Below are 17201 nucleotides of genomic sequence, written 5' to 3' on the forward strand. Positions count from 1 at the left end.
AAAGAGAAGAGGGGGGGAGCATGGCTGCCAGGGTTGCATTTTATTTGATCTTCTTACTGATCTCTGAAGAAGTATTGAATGCTGATTTGATTGAAATTCATTTAAGGGTTAAATGATGGTTTCACATGTTGTCATATCTTAAAACAATATACACATTTGGGGTGCCAGTGGCCTAGTGGTTAGTGTGCAGAGGCTGAAGTCCTCGAGGGCAGACCGCCCGGGCTCGGGTCTGACATGTGGCTTCTTCTAAAAAACGATGCATAAAAAGCCCCAAAATAAATCTTTAAAAAAAAAAACAATTTTCACTATGTGCATTAGGTGAGTTATCAGTCATTGTTTCTCATGTTCAATGATATGAGGACATTTCTACCTAAAGCAGTTTCAGTGTCAGAAATGGAAAATAAAACGTATATAGAAACGTTGAACTGCTAACAACAATGATTTTAAATGTATTTTAAATATGTAAAATAAACCCTTTTTTGGACGATGAGTTCTTTGATTTGGATGACTACCAGGTAGACGGGGACTGATACTGGGAGAAAAAAAGCAAAGCAAAGGAATGAATGAAGCAATAAGGAAAGAAAAATGCCACCTCTCTTGCAGCAAGTGAGAGGTGCAACCCTGTTGACCATATATGTGACAGACACATCTTCCAATTTACCTGTTGCATACACAAACTTGCACATACATTTCATCTTTATAAAACATATATAAAGATGTGTTTTTTTCTGTGTTAAAAAAAACTTTAACACAGAACTTCATTTACATTCTGATCAACTTCAAAAGATACAAAACATAATCAACTCAATAGGATAGGATTCGAGCGTTGCAGCAGAAAAAAGACAGAAGAAAAGGTCATACAAAATAGAAAATGTAAACACAATAGTTAAGATAAATATAGATAAAAATAGGAGGTATATACAAGTACAATATAGATGGTGAAGTTAACAGGGCAATTAGACACTATGTGCAGTGCAGCAAGATAAAGTGACAAGTGATGATTAAAGTGACTTGGTATGTTGATAGCAGCAAGTTATGTAAAGAGCAGTGAAGAAAAAGCAGGATTGTATCACTGGAATGAAGAGGGTTCACCTTGGTCTGGTTACTGATCTCTGAAATATTTGACATGGTTTATAATAAAATGTGTAGAGTACTTAGTGACATAGGCTACTACTGTAGTAGAGTTTGTAAAACCTCTAATGAAGCAGTGAAGCACATTTAAGTATAAAATGTACAATGCATGTCAGGTTACTTTGGGATAAATGTTATTCCATATGGAACATTTCTTGTAATCATTTCAGCAGGGAACCACAATCTTCAGTGCATGAGCGACTACTTGTTCACCATCAACTGCTCCCTGAACATCCCACCCACAGCAAACACCTCACACAGCAACAGCTCCTACTGGCTCACCGCTGAGAAAAGAAATCAAAAGTGAGGCCGTTGTTTATTTTTATTAGTTAATCTTGATGAAAATGACCTCTTGATGTGAAGGAAAGCCTCATGCTTCTTTTATTGTCTCTCCTCTCTCCTCTTTGTGCAGAAAGCCGTTTGTGTGTCCGTTGATACAGAACGCAGAGGATTACTTCTGTTCTATTGAAATACCCAATACAGACATTGATTATGACTACGTATCAAATGCCTTTATGGAAACAGATACCTATCAATTCTCTCTGTGTCACAAACAAAATGAAGGGGTGGAAAACTGCAAACTTCTGATGGACAGATTCAAGCCTTTCAAAAACAGTAAGATATGCTACCTGTCTGTTTTCATCACCAGATGCAACAGAAAACATGAATCCAAATATGTGTTTGTCTTTAATGTGTCCTCTATTCAGTTAAACCAAACTCACCATGCTGCCTCAACGTGAGCCACCAGTCCGGACAGCACCGCTTTACTTGGGAGAGTACGTACGAGAAGTACAGTGAGGTGACCACTCTGCCTGAAACCCTGAAGTACGAGCTCTACTACTACAAGAGAGGAAAAGAGTTCAGCGTAAGATCTCTTGGTTTTTTGGATTCATGAGAATGACACAGCCCTTGTTTGAAACAGTTAAAAGTCTATGAGCCAATCTGCAATGCAGTCAAAGACAAAGGTATCACATGTGATTCACAAGGTTTATTTTATTCCTCTACATCCTCAGTGATATCATTTCCATTCCTGTCAAAAATGCAGAGTAGACCTTTGTACGGCACATCAGAAATAGCAGGGTCGTTTAGGAATATTAGACAGATTGAGGCAACATTAGCCGATATTTTGTGACGCAGAAGAAACCATGTATCTTAAGCCTGGCTCACACTGCAGGATAATTGGGCCGATTTCAGCTCCGATTCTTCCTTCCCGACAATCACAGGGTCTCTCCCGGCGATCGTCGGGGACGCCCCGATTTATTTCAAACATGTTTGATATTTAGAATTTAAAATCTTGACATTTACGTCATGAAAGGGTCCGGCAGAAGTTGTGTGTGACTACAATATAATCAGGAAAGACAAGGGGGGACTGTAGTCATGGTGACCAGCGGCAGGACGCAACTGTTTTTAGTTTTTTTTTAGTTTTCTGTACAGATCATCAGTGCAGCACTTTTCTGAAACTTGTATCCATCCATCTATGATTGTATCAACTTCTCTATATCCTACAACAACTTCCACTTCCTTCTCTTTCACCGACCGCCATCCTTCTTTTTTTTCAAATGAAACTTTATTAACAATTGTCAACGCTCCGTCTCGATTTCACTCGTACAGTGTGAGCTGACATGCCACCCCGAGTTTTATACAATCGGGGAAAAATCACACAGTGTGAGCCAGGCTTAAGGTGATTTCATCGATCATATTTTTTGGCTTTTTATGCACAATGCCTTCAATGAAGCAATGTAGCCTCTTCTGATTATTGAAACAAACAAGTCAAACATTTTAATTCAAGATTCAAGATGTTTATTGTCATTCCGGTTATACAGTAACATATCGAGTGAAATTCTTATTCTAGGAGGCTGGAATATAGATCTGAATTCATCAGAGGTGGAGCATAAATATACATTCTACAGGGGAATATTGTATTTCAAGGTTTCTGTTGTTGTTGTTGATGAATAATTACAAATTGCATGGACTCCAGACTGGATACATTTAGAGTGGAGACTGGGATGTTTAGAGCTTATATTGTGTTTTTATACCTGTTGTAATGTCATAATATATAAGTGAATGGATGTTGAATAAGTACAGAACTGAAGATATGAACTACAACAAAGCAGATTTAAAAAAAGGAGGGTGAAAAGTGTCACAGGGGTATTGAGTCTGTGTTTAAGTTTTAAACTATATATTACAAAACAAGAATTCCAGATGTGTCAGATGTGATAAAGAACAAGCAGAAGGGAAAGAACTCATACATGCATTGCATAATTTTCTTCTGTAGGTACTTTAATGACTCGAGATTTAAAGTATTAGAATTGTCTTTCAATTTCTTTTAAGGATTAAGGCCTGCACTGGGTAAAGGCTAAAAGAAAAAAAAATACGATTCAGAACAGATCTTTGTTGTCGTCAGAAATGTGTTTTTCGTTCTAAGGGCTTTTCCCAAACACATCATTCCTGGTTCCCAGTAAACCTGGCCAGCTGAAAACCCTGTTGAACACCTGTAATGTGGTTAAAGCTTGTTGTTCTGCCCTCACTACAAAACTACAGCTCTTAAATTGAGATGAGGTAATAAAACAGGAATGACCCTCTGGGATATTTTTTAAGACACATCTAAATAATGTGGAAACTGGATTTAATCACATGAGCAAGAAACAATCTATAAAGGCTGGGAGTTACGGGATCTGGGGCATTGTTTTTTTAAATCCTAAAATATTCTTTACAGAAGTGTTGATTGTCATTGTTTATATTTGTAGAAACCGTAAACATTGTTTTGAAAATAGCTTATTTTCAAATATTTTACAGCTCAGCCTGATTTGGCAGGAATGGGCCTCCGTACAGGACGTTCCTTACCTTTACAAACTCTCCTAACTTTACACTCTGTTTGTTTCTCTTTAGATCACATCTCATACGATCAGCGTGGCAATAACAAATTACTCTGTGGATGATGACAAGTTTCTGCCTGACACAGAGTACTCTGCCAGAGTACGCTCTGGTCCTAATCAGTACTATTTCCAGGGTCAGTGGAGCAGCTGGTCCTCTGAGATTAACTGGAGTACCAAGCCCACTGTGGATGGTAAGATTACACCCAGAAAACGACTGAATAAAGTGAATCAAGAGAATGAATCGATATGTTCTCCTATGTGTTGATGTGTACAGATCTCACTTCAAGCACATTGAAGTCCAGGCTGGCTGTGATGGTCTTCACCCCCTTATGTGTGACGGCGCTGCTGGTCTTACTTCTCTGCTACGGTCCTATTAAAAAGTACTGCCCACCTTTTATCGCTCAGTAAATACAAAATCACAATAATGCAATTTTTATTTTCTAGAAGTGAAATGCACGTCATTTTGTAATATCTTTCTAACATAACAATGAGTAAGGTCTTTTACCTGCTTTTTGTAACATAACAATAAGTAAGGTCTTTTACCTGCTTTTTGTAATATAACAATGAGTAAGGTCTTTTACCTGCTTTTTGTAACATAACAATAAGTAAGGTCTTTTACCTGCTTTTTGTAACATAACAATGAGTAAGGTCTTTTACCTGATTTTTGTAACATAACAATAAGTAAGGTCTTTTACCTGCTTTTTGTAATATAACAATGAGTAAGGTCTTTTACCTGCTTTTTGTAACATAACAATGAGTAAGGTCTTTTACCTGCTTTTTGTAACATAACAATGAGTAAGGTCTTTTACCTGCTTTTTGTAACATAACAATAAGTAAGGTCTTTTACCTGCTTTTTGTAACATAACAATAAGTAAGGTCTTTTACCTGCTTTTTGTAATATAACAATGAGTAAGGTCTTTTACCTGCTTTTTGTAAAGTGTCTCGAGATAACACTTGTTATGAGTTGACGCTATACAAATAAAAATTGATTTAATGATTGATTGGTTTTATCTTTATTTTCCTCATGCTTACAGGTGGAAGCAAAATGCCTTCATCCCAACTCCAGCCCCTTATTTCCACACCCTGTACCATGACTGCCAGGGAGACTTCAAGGTAAGTTGAAGATGGTTGCATAACATATTAACTATTAAATCCTGATTCTGTCCCTGAACATTACTGTGATCATAGAGCTGGGTGGTTACACAAGAAAACACAGCAGACATGCTGAAGACAGAGGAAACGCTCCAAATAGACACACTAACAAAGTGTGCAGATGTTCAGGACAAGGAGGAGGAAGAGGAAGAGGAAGAGGAGGGTTGGCCTCAGTGTCAGAACCGGTTCATGGAGGGCAGCACCTACAGCAACGTCTCAGATCCACGCTGCGATGTCTCTCTCCTGGGCGTCCCGTATGCTGTGAGCACCATGTCTCCTCTTTCAGATCCAGGGAGTCTGACTTTCAGCTCACCGCCAGGGAGTCCAACTGAGGGGGACTCAGGGTGCTGGCTCAGCAGCCACACATCCCTGGAGAAGGACCCTCCCTGGTACTGCAATGAGTACTGCACCCTGAGCGCCTTCCAGCAGATCAGCCCAGGCCCGGCAATGAAGCCCGGCACCAACAGGGAAGAGCAGAGCGGGTGCCATTTCTGAGGCATAAAGCATTGTGTTAGCATGTGGTAATTGGATAGGTGTCAAGGTACGTCAAAATAGTAAAGGAGTCTTTGAAATATAGCAATAATTAAGGTCTTTTTACCTGCTTTTTGTAACATAACAATGAGTAAGGTCTTTTACCTGCTTTTTGTAACATAACAATGAGTAAGGTCTTTTAGCTGCTTTTTGTAAAGTGTCTCCAGATAATACTTGTTATGAGTTGACACTATACAAATAAAGATTGATTGATTGATAAAGATAATGACCAACTCATCAATTCAGTGATTTAATATAACTGAAAATATCGATCCTTCATGTCAACTTTAGGATAGGTTGACATTTTTATATACTGTATACGCCAACACATACACAACGACCTCCATAAGAACTCGTCTTTCTTGGACTTCACCACATTACACAGGTTCCAACCGGGAATTTGATTTTGAAGTTTGATAAACAAAGTTGATTTCAAAAAGCAGTTCTGTTAGATAATAACATTAATCCAAAGTCTATTTGTTGAACCAGATTGTAGGTAGGGGTTTTCTTTGGCTTTCCATTATTTTATTTGTAAATAGTTTTAAACTCCATGAGACATTGTGGACCTTTTCTTTCGATCCATTACATAAGATCCTAATAAGACCAATGTACAGGATTTGCAGAAGGTGGCAAGTTGTGAATAACTCAAGAGAAGTGAATACTCATGCAGTATGTATATTTCTTTACATTAAAAGTAGAATATTTTTTATGTTGATGTATGAAACATTCTGATAACAAATGTTGCATTATATATTTCTAAAAATATTTGTATTAAATGGACATTATATTCTGTCTTAATTGATTGCAGACCTCTGAATGCAAACATATCTAAATGATAGTGTGCTGGGACAGTAACAGAGTTCACATATCAACATGTAATGCTTCAGAACAATTGCAACTGCTTACTTCAGATTTTTTTTTAAACAAAGAACTGAGATATAACATTTGTAAATGCTTTTTGTAAAATACTTCTGCAGCATTATGATTTATTGTTCTGAGTAAATGATGTAAAGGAGCTTCTTTTTTCAGATTCAGTTTGGGCTTTTTGTGTCTATTTGAAAAGAGTGGACAGAGTAGGAAATCAGTGTGAGAGACAGAGAGAGAGGGTAATGAGATGCAGGAAAGGAACCGCAGGTGGGACTTAAACCTCGGACGTCCGCTTGGAGGACTAAAGCCTCAGTACATGGTGCGCAACCTAACTGCTAGGCCATCTGCGCCCCAATAAAGGATCTTTACATAAAATACAGATGTATTTTTACAGAGGCACATCAAGTCTACTCTAAGTTAAATTACTTTTACAATCTGTTTTTCTCTTCTTTCACATTGAGCACTTAAAACCATCACTATGTTGTTTTGGCAGGCCCATCTTTATAGTAAGTAAAGTTATTCATGTTGCTTTTGGAACAACGTTATACGACTTTATAGTATGTTAAGTTATGTGAAACTGTCTGGTTAAGTTGAATAAAGAAAAACACAAACTTTTGTAGAAAGTTTTATTTACGCCAACACATACATGAACAAAGCACCGTATAACCTTAAAGTCTGGTACAGAAGTAAGCCTATCTGCTTCAGTCATCATGGCCATTTTTATTTATTCCATAGCAAACACTCTGAATAACAAAAAGACAGCCAAGGCAGCAGATTCTATCTTATATTACAGCATGCTGAATAGAAAACCTGGGAAAGAGAATTAGACAGAGCCATCTAGAGACACTAGTGAGATACAACAGTATAAAAGTGCCATTCATTATACAGCAGTTGAAATACTGACAATGAAAGAAGCTAATTTTACATTAAATTTATGGAAAATAAAAAGGGGAAAACAGAAAGGAATAGACTCTGTGAAAGAGCTAAATAAAACAAAGACATTTTCTTCTTCGAACATTGATGACAGCCAGCCTGCATGGAGTTGATGAAACTGGTAGCGAGCTGTGTCCCTTGCACCACATAAGACAATTAATGTTTAAAAAGAAACAACCAGGGTGCTGGAGCACCCATCCCCTCTCAGCATTATGCGCCAACTGGCAATTAAGAACAAAAATGGATAGGCGAGAGGAGAACGGATGGCACAGAATGTGTGGAGTTTAAATAGAAGTCTTTAAGCAAGTCCTGATGTGAGAGGAGCACATTCATCGAGAGACTGAGCGGGGAGGTGATCCTTGTTAAACCCATTCCTTCTGCCGGAGCGAGGGGGCGGTTTCGGCCTTACGAGGGGGAGAACTTTTTGGCTTGTGCTCGAACTCTTTTTTCATATTCTACTCTGTTTTGGCTGGAAAGATGACACAAAAAAAGTTATCTTGTTGTAATGCAAGTCAAAATTAGAAACAAAACCATTTTGAAAGCAGAAGGGAAATAAATAGAATCCCTTTTCAGCTGATCTGACAGAAATAGAAAGATCTGTCATCTTTAAGACTTCTATTCCAAGTTGAAAAGCTTGACATTTATCTTGATCAGGGTTGACATGGAGAAGTATAACTATCAGTTAATACACTTTAATGTTTAGGATGCAAACACACAAATCAATGAGGACATGAGGTCACATAGTGAGGGTTTTCTGTCATATTACAAACAGCTGCTTTGATAACAGGAAGGATAATATGTAACAAAAAGGAAAAATATTTCACTGAGTTATTACAAATCAAAAGTGCATTTGGTTTTAAGTCTGTGCCTGAACATGTCAAAGTTATTACAGCTCAAGTAAAACTCACCAGTTTCAACCCTGGCACATACACATTCCCTTTTGGAATCTTGTTTGACGAGATGACATCTACTTACCAGTAGATTGTGTAAGCTTCTGCTTGGGCTGGATCCTGGATATTTGGTTCATTAAGGAGTTCTTGGATACCTAATAAGATCTGAGGGATAGAGGACTAAATGAGGCTGAGAGCTGGATCTCAAAGAAGTAATCAAAAAAGGACTCTTGTTTTTCATCAATCAACAGAATCGAGCTGAGAGGTGATGATCGTTTCCATATATGAAACTTTAATTGAACAAGGATTTCTTAAGATATTTGCGTCCACACTGGAGACTTCAAGATGTCAATAACATCTACTCTGACCTATGACTGACTACGCTGGTTCTGCAGGCTGGCTGAACCCTTTTCTTCGAGACAAACAAGTGATATGCAGTAAGAAAGAACACAGACGACCAGCTTATTCACATAGTTCAAAATGTACAAAATCAACAAGGCTGTCTTGAGAACTTCCACTACCCAACATGAAGGTGTCAAAGAAATCTGAATAAAAACTAAAGGAAGTGCCCCGTACGTTTGGCTCAGCTGGCCTCAAGTTATTCACAAAGAATCTTAGCCCTTAACTCTCATGTATCATTATGGACATTTTTGTCCATTTGGTCAAATGTTTCCTCTTCATCTGGCCATCATTTTGTCTGTGTTAGTGCAAAATGGCACATATTTTTGTAAGAAAGCCTCTCTCTTGACACATTTTGGAATGCACATTTTATTGTTTTAATAGATCAACAGAACACTGAAACATGTTTACTACCCTCTTAGGCCGTGTTCACACTTGACTTATTTTTTTCCAGAAAAACGACTGTTTGTGTGTTTGTTTATGTGTTTATAAGGTTTTTATTGAGTTTTATACCATGAAAATCGTATTATCTCGTGCTGTCGCGAGTGAATCTGTTAAATTACCGCGGAAATTCCTGTGTCTCCGTACTCCAGCTGTGCTCTCCGTGCTGCGGATGCACGGACCCGTAACAGACCGGAGCGGACACGCAAATGCACCCATATCTGGTGGAAGTTCACCGTTTTTGAGTGCATGACATCTTTTTGGGCACAGGTAACTACGGACATTGGTTACTACTCGTCCTGATTGGTCAGCTGTCAGAAAGGCGCTTGACGTCACCCAGCGCTTTTCTGAAAAGTTGAAATAATTCAACTGAAAAAGGCGTCGGGCGCAGCGCTTTTTGAAAAGGCGTCATACTTTTTCATTTTTCCATAGGCTTGTATGTAAAAAAGGCGCTGGCAGTTGAAAAAAGAAGTCAAGTGTGAACACGGCCTTAAGTCCCAAAGGACAAAAATGGCCACTTCCAAAAAACTGCTATAAAAATGGAACAGATTGATATTTTTTTCTACTTTCAGAAGTGGACATTTTTGTCCTTAGTGACTTAAGAGGGTTTTAAATGAAACTGATGCCTGAGGGTTAAGAGAGCTCCTAAGGTGTTAAACTGTTAGGAGTAGTGAGGAGGATTAAAAACTACAAAGTAAGACATGCATGTTGAGTTTCTCTATGTGGTTACCTCCACAGTCACATCCAATCACTAATTAAGCCTCTTCACCTGCACAAGTGGGCATGTGTTTCAGACACTTTGTAGGCTGTATATTTTTAAAGTATGTCTTACAAATTATCAAACAGACTTTTTTCTAATTTTGGGGGGGATTAACCAATCATAGCTCCTGAAAAGATGTGTCATACCTAGCAGCTCAGCCAACCACACCTCCTCACTGAGATAAAAGTTCCTGTGTCTTCCTCGCTCAGAGCTGCTCTCAGAATGTTCCTAAATCTCTCTCGGCTAAAAATGTAAGAAGGTGTCTGAGAGGATTCTCAGGATGTTTGTGAATACGGGCCCAGGTATTGATGATGCATCTTTTCAGAATCAGAATCAGAAATACTTTATTAATCCCAGGGGGGGAATTTGAAATGTCATGGTATTTGATTGACACACTGTTTAAATATAAAGATATTTGATTATCTTCTGTTTCATTCTTTAAGCTTCAGTTTCATTTATTATAATTTAAACCTCTGGTGCACCCCACTGACTCCCTACTGGACTATTCATCATTTATCTGCGTTTCATCTATGACAACAAACTAAAGGTGAATTTAAAACAAAGTGTATTGAAAAACTATGCAAAGCTTAGCTGGAATTCCCAGCAGTATTTTACAGACTTGCATAAAACATTAGAGATACAGAGCAAGACCAAAGCAAAAGATGAAAGGTGATGTTAAGGACATTTTTGCTTAAGTTCTTGAGAATGCAAATGAGGAAAAGTTGGCAAACCTGCTTTATTGTGATGGCCGGTCTCCAGTCCTTGTCCTCCTCTAAAATAGATAGACATACTGTGCCTGATGGGTACACGTTTGGATGAAAGAGTGGAGGCTCAAATTTACCTGAAACACAAAAAATTTGCACTTATGTTACAGATGATAGCCAATCAAAACGTCAGACAAAATAAACAAATTCCACTAATGTCACCGAGATGTTTCACGGCTGAGCTTTTCAAGAGGAAGTCTTAGTCCCTGATGTTCACACAGGGACTAATTTAATGTTATACTCGTGACATTCTGACAAAGCAACCCTGATATTAGAGGTTTCACATGTCACAGTGCCAGATGCTGCGGGTGTCTCAGAGTGTAATGATTAGGTTCACACAATTACAGGACAATACTGAGCAGCCAAATGATAGATTAGAGGAGTGAAGAGGCACCATCAGCTCTAATCATTCAGTCATAGAATAACCAATCAAAGATGGACTGCAGTGGATAGAAAATAAGCATGAGTCCAACAATGAATCAATAACAAGCTTGATAAGAGAAGTATGTAGAAATGGGGGATGCTTTCAGATCAGCGTCAGGAACATTTTCAGTGTTTTCAAGTTATCAAAACGCCTATACAGTCAAGGATGGGAAAAATCTCTTTGTAACTGCAGGGAAGGAAAGCGGAGATCATTCTTTCTTTGCAATAAAATGCTATATAAAAAACACAATAAATTTTATACCAGATATATGCAGTGTGTAAATCAGATACAAAAATTCAATGAACAAATGTGATTTTTATTAAATCACTAGGTTCCTTATAAGTATAGTATGTTGCACCTAGGGATGCAACAATTGTGGATTTTGACATCCCGATAGTCTGAGAAATAATCTTATAACTGTTGTGTACCAGCTAAATGTGACTTCCTAATTATAATAAAAGAAGGCACATTTAGCTGGAACGCAACAGCTGGTGTCACACTGTTTTTGTTCCGTGCGGGTTGGACCGAAACTGAAGGCCCGCCCCCCTTTTTGCCAGTGAGAATAGAAAAACGCGGTGTAGTGGAACCTTAAGGATGAATTAACCGAGACATTTTTAATCTCAGTTAACTGTACAACTGGTTAACCACGTCATCCTAAAATAGGGCTGAGGTGTTCAAATGTAATTAAAAATAAATAAATTCTAATGTATGTTTAACCTGAGTGGTGGAAGATAAACAACCTTCTGGTGAGGCCTGGGAGGATGAACTCTTAAACAAAGCAACAAACAGATCTACATGCCCTGAGATATGGACATAGATCCTGATCACACAGTTTATGTGTCCGTTTGGTTTTCTACACAAAGGTTTGGATCAACTCGTCACAGCTACTTGTTAAATGGAATGCTCTCAGTTTTGTACAGCGGCCTGCAACCAATAAAAACCCTGCTGTACGTGTGGTTAAAAAAGTATCCACTAAAAAGAAGAAATTACACTGCACAATTGTTAGGAACATAGTCTGCATATGTAACTAAAGTGTCGAGCAGCGAGGTGCTTCTGATAGCGGATTTTAAACCTTCATAAGCCGCCTTGATCATCCAGGTGACAGTATGTGGGTTAGGGTTAGGTAGCAGTGCCACATGAATGTTTACAGGGGGGTGGTACACAGACTCTACATGCACAGCAGTCAGGTCACTGAGTGCTCTGGTGAAGGGCTGCAGTCGTTATGCAATATCAGACTTTTCTTGAAGATTAGTCATGGAAAATGTGAACCTTGTAATATTTAAACAACCAACTGTTGGTACCGTTTTAACTGCAGTTAGTTTGGGCTATAGTTGATGCCCTTTTACATTACAAGAATAGTTTGACAGGTTGGAAGGGTTTATGATTCTATTTGGTTGAAACAGTAAGAATGACAGGTGGTTTTATTTGACCAAATGTCCAACTTGCATGAGTTCATTAACTCACTTTGATTGTTATTTAGCCAAACCATTCATCTTACCAGTGATAACAAATGAATACTGGTAATGCACTGGGGGTTGCATCTGACTTACAGTCAAGATTAATTATTTGACTGTGCAGTACATTGTCCCATTTCTGACTAAAAAAAACAAACAAACAGATTTCTACAAGCATGTGCCAAAAGATGATAACCATGTGAGAGGTAATCACAATCCACAGTTTTGTTTACGCAGGTCAGACTGTAACTCACATTTAGGAGGTGATGAGGGATAGTCATCCTTGAACAACATGCGCAGTTTGAACAGGCCTCCTTCCCACGGAGTCTAGGGAGACAAAAACATACACATTTCATGTAAATAAAAGTGAAACAGGTTTCACTTCACAACTGCTTACTAAGAAGGATCAAATTCTCAAGCCGGTTTTGGTCCATAAAATGTCCATCCATATTCTTGTTGGTATGGCAACAGAAGTGCAAAATACACCTATGTAGTGTTACTATATAATACAACTTACTTACTACGTCTACATACGATAGAAAAGTATATTTGATAAAAAGTACATTTAGATTTATTAAGCAGTGGGCGCATCGCCACACAAAGATGTTTTGTTTACATTCAGACTCTGAGATACATTACCCCCTTCTTGCCAGGAATAGCACATTCCCAGTTCATGAGATTCAAGGTTCCATCTGGGTTTTTTGTTGGTACAGCAACAAATCCCTGAAAGATTGTAAACAGTTAAGACATCAGTGTTTCCTGGAGAGATATACCAGTGAAGCCGGCTCACGTGGGTCTACTTACAAAAGGATGGTCCTTCCGCCATGCCTTGCGCTCCTGGGCAAGCCGGCTCAATGCAATGCCTGACATGATTTGTGGACTCCTGCATTGAAAAGATAAAATGTCAGTTATACTAAATCATGTCCAATATCAGGAATGACTACACAAATCCAAGACTTTGTCGAGGAATTCATTACTTTGAAAACTTGAGTTGACCTTAATATCATCACACATTGTTTTTGATGCAGACACCATCAGTGGCTTTGGTCATTTATAAAGCGAAAAAACCTAATAAGGAAGAATTTGGTTGATTCATGTCACTGTATTAAACATCACTGCATATAGACTGTTGGTAAGATAAAAACCTATGATTTAAAGATTCATGTTGGACTGAGGTGATGCATTTTCCAAATACTGTCTGACAAAAACAAAACAATGGTAAAAATAACGGGAAATTACCGTATTGGTCCGAATATAAGACGGCCTTTTCCCCCATCGAAATAGGTCCGAAAAAGTCGGGTCGTCTTATATTCGGGGTCTAGTATTCAGAGCGCAGCTTTAATTGTTCGCCTGTCCCTTTAAATGTCAATACACATGACGCGCTCTGGGAGGAGCAGGGGAGTGATGACAGTGAGAGCGAACACAGCGGAGGACGTGAATGAGGAATAGGAGACATCGGAGGAGAAGTTTGGAGAGTTTTAGTTTAGCGGTAGTTTAGTTAAAAACGTTGCCTGTATTTCCTCTGTTATTTAAAAATGTTGATAATATTGCTTGATTTTAATGTTGAATCATACTGTACATATTTTGACCTTGTGAAAAACTTTGTTTTGAAAAGTGCTGTAGCATATAATGATAAATAGGCCTACGTTTATTATTGTTATCATTATTACAACAACAGGTGTTTAATTCAATGTGTTTTTAATATTGGGGAGCGATGAGAGCGAGAGCGAACACAGCGGGGCAGAGTGTGTGTGTGTGTGTGTGTGTGTGAGGAATAGGAGACATCGGAGGAGAAGTTTGGCGAGTTTTAGTTTAGCGGTAGTTTAGTTAAAAACGTTGCCTGTATTTCCTCTGTTATTTCAAAATGTTAAAAACATGTTGATAATATTGTTTGATTGGTAATCGATTTTAATGTTGAATCATACTGTACATAGTTCGCCCTTGTGAAACACTTCGTTTTGAAAAGTGCCGTAGGCCTATAAATACGGTATGTTAATTATTATTATAATTATTAATACAACAAGTGTTTAATTCAATGTGTTTTTAATATTGTTATTTTCAAATAAAATTAAGTTTAAAAAAAAAAAGTTCTTTATAAAAACAAGATCTGGTCTGCAAAACTTTTTTTCTAAATGTGAGTGTTGAAAAATGGGGGTCGTCTTATAATCAGGGTCGTCTTATATTCGGACCAATACGGTACTTGCTTACAAAAGTATTGGGATAGTTGCAGCACAAGTCTCTACATGTTATGAGGTAGGGCTGGGCGACCTCATAACATGGGCCCTGGACCAAAACTCATATCTTGATATTGATTAGCTGAATGGCGATACTTGATATATATCTGTATGTATTTTATTAACAGTGAAAACACATGGAAAATAAACTACCTGTAAGTGAATTTAAAAAGTAATATTATAAAATAAAAATGTTCCTTAAATACAATAAAAGAGAGAGAGAGGAGGAGCAGGGTGAAGAGGGACAGACAGTCAGTCATCATCAGTGAGATAAGAAAAAGGTGACCTGGCACCTCTATAACCTTATTTTAATGCAACTGAAACTATATCCATATTGTCTTACCCTATACCGTGTTTGAAAATATATTGATATATCTTAAAAACTCCATATATTTCCCAGCCTTATTATGAGATTCTGACAATTTCTGTGATTCAAAGCACCATTCTTTATAAATATTGTCCATCCAGTATTAAGTAACCTGACAAGGTGTATGCTATTATAGTTAACTAACTTTAAGATTGACTGGTGGTTCTGTAAGTGTGAGAGAGTTAAAAGTGCAGAGTAAACATGTATAAACACTATCCACCTGAGTGACCTCCAATATAAGGCTTCAGTAGTTAATGTACACAGGAAAGGATTTCCTACACTCAGTGAAGTTTACACCGGAGAGCTAATGAGGAGCTCTAATCAGAGCTTCTATTGGAATGTCTAATAAAAGATCTCTATAGCAACGATGGTTTCTGGGTAATGACAATGAGGCAAAGCAACAATACTAGTGTCTCCCCTCGTTTTGTTTACCAACTTTAAAGCGATGGGGTTGTTGCCAAAGGATTGCACAATCGCACGGCAAACTTCAAATAAGAATTTAAAACAGTTTCCATTGGCTTAAGTGAATGTATAACTGAAGTGTCTTCTAAACATGTCTGGTTCAGTCAAGGTGGCTAGCCAAACTAGCCGGTGGACATACATGCATGTTCAAACGTTTCTTCTTCGTTTCGTGTTCAACTTAAGGACCCCGGGAAACCCTGTCATGTTTGTTTTACATTCCTCCAAACTTGCTGTCACGTAAGAGTCCACACGCTGACAATTAACGCTGTTTGATAAGCATGCTAACCGGTTAGCTTGTCCAGCTAACTCATGTGCGCCAGAATCATGCTTTATTCGAAGAGGCGCTGGCGCTGTTAGCGTCTTGACACGGCCTGATGCAGCACAAAAATGCGCAATTGCACTTGATTTGGACACTATTTTGGATCAGAAACGGAACACTTCCTTTCCTCTAACGCGTTATAACATGTACTTTCGGATGTAAAACAAGGATGTGGTGTATTCCAAAGAAAACAAACATATTATAGTCCATTAAAGAATAGGGACAAAGAACGCCAGAGCTGAAAGGCGCACATTTGTGCATTACCAAACTAGCGAAAATGGCGCAAACTGAAGCGGATAAAATAACATGATACACGACCAAATTAACATATTGTTTAATTAAGGTGTATTCCTACCTCTCAGTGTGGCTGCAATGGCTCTTGTAATTAGGCGAAACGTAATAAGCGTGCTCAAATCCCGTTAAACCTTGCAAAGTTTCCCTCCTGAAAAACCACCCGCTCCGACTCAAGCCAGACACGGAAACAGCGACACAAGACAGTCATCTCCCGCGCACTTCCGGCTTTGTTTAAATAGCCCCTAGGCTGCGCGTTTGACTTTTTTTTGTTTTCTCTGCAAAGGAAAATCATTTTGTCGGAAACAAATGTTTATTGTTTATGGTAAACCATACCATTTGAGTCACAGAATCCTCTCTTGCTCTTTTGACTGACGAGGACTATCATTCTTAGCTTTGCGGCGGTTGCTTCTTACTCACGCAAAATTGACCAGCTCAGATAATAAAATAAGCAAAATTATCACGTTAATATAATTACAGAAAGTTTTAATACAACTATTGCTGTAGCTATAAGGAATACAAACTTAAATAAATATATTTTGGAGACTAAGGATGGCCATGCAGGAGACGTCCCATTTTGGCAGATTTCCATCTTGTCTCATATATCATCTTTGTATAGCCCACAGAGCGTTTATCCAAACGACAACGTCTGTCAAATCACATTATTACCATTAAAAAGAGTTTGAATCGACCTTACTTTCATATTTGAGGGTGTAACACGCATTTGTTAAAACTACCGTATAACAAATTAAAATGATAAATATCGTCTACTTTTAATCAGGCATTTCTCCAGGCAACTATAGCATAGTGATGTGATTTCAGTAAATGACAGAAGAGGTCGCCATGAACCAAAACTTGCAATGTGTTGTAACTTCAATCATCTATGAACAGCACAGGACTGAGAAG

At 38.1% G+C, this 17201-nt stretch overlaps 2 protein-coding genes across 2 annotated transcripts; one reads left to right on the plus strand and one right to left on the minus strand.

Moving 5' to 3' along the window:
• The first annotated feature begins 1303 nt into the window (after positions 1-1303).
• On the plus strand, positions 1304-7172 carry LOC109986803 (interleukin-21 receptor). Its single transcript, XM_065949733.1, has 7 exons — positions 1304-1434; positions 1544-1746; positions 1839-1996; positions 4021-4198; positions 4282-4387; positions 5042-5120; positions 5196-7172. The coding sequence occupies exons 1-7, from the start codon at positions 1325-1327 to the stop codon at positions 5652-5654; spliced, it is 1293 nt and encodes a 430-aa protein (XP_065805805.1). The 5' UTR covers positions 1304-1324; the 3' UTR covers positions 5655-7172.
• Positions 7170-16503, minus strand: ube2ib (ubiquitin-conjugating enzyme E2Ib). The gene is made up of 7 exons (XM_020637637.3): positions 16360-16503; positions 13427-13505; positions 13262-13345; positions 12877-12949; positions 10712-10821; positions 8466-8545; positions 7170-7959 (listed from the first exon to the last, which is right to left on the minus strand). Exons 2-7 carry the CDS (start codon positions 13490-13492, stop codon positions 7896-7898), a joined length of 477 nt encoding a protein of 158 aa, XP_020493293.1. The 5' UTR covers positions 13493-13505; positions 16360-16503; the 3' UTR covers positions 7170-7895.
• Between the last annotated feature and the right edge of the window lie 698 nt (positions 16504-17201).

This window comes from Labrus bergylta, chromosome 21 (assembly GCF_963930695.1).
Source record: "Labrus bergylta chromosome 21, fLabBer1.1, whole genome shotgun sequence".
Classification (NCBI taxonomy): domain Eukaryota; kingdom Metazoa; phylum Chordata; class Actinopteri; order Labriformes; family Labridae; genus Labrus; species Labrus bergylta.

Excerpts from the sequence above, each read along its gene's own strand:
- LOC109986803 (XM_065949733.1), top strand. The coding sequence starts at position 1,325 with ATGAGCGACTACTTGTTCACCATCAACTGCTCCCTGAACATCCCACCC. Across the intron at positions 1,435-1,543 it reads GCTGAGAAAAGAAATCAAAA|AAAGCCGTTTGTGTGTCCGT; the intron begins GTGAGGCCGTTG and ends CTCTTTGTGCAG. Across the intron at positions 1,997-4,020 it reads AGAGAGGAAAAGAGTTCAGC|ATCACATCTCATACGATCAG; the intron begins GTAAGATCTCTT and ends GTTTCTCTTTAG.
- ube2ib (XM_020637637.3), bottom strand. The coding sequence starts at position 13,492 with ATGTCAGGCATTGCATTGAGCCGGCTTGCCCAGGAGCGCAAGGCATGG. Across the intron at positions 13,346-13,426 it reads GGCGGAAGGACCATCCTTTT|GGATTTGTTGCTGTACCAAC; the intron begins GTAAGTAGACCC and ends ACAATCTTTCAG. Across the intron at positions 12,950-13,261 it reads CTATTCCTGGCAAGAAGGGG|ACTCCGTGGGAAGGAGGCCT; the intron begins GTAATGTATCTC and ends TTGTCTCCCTAG.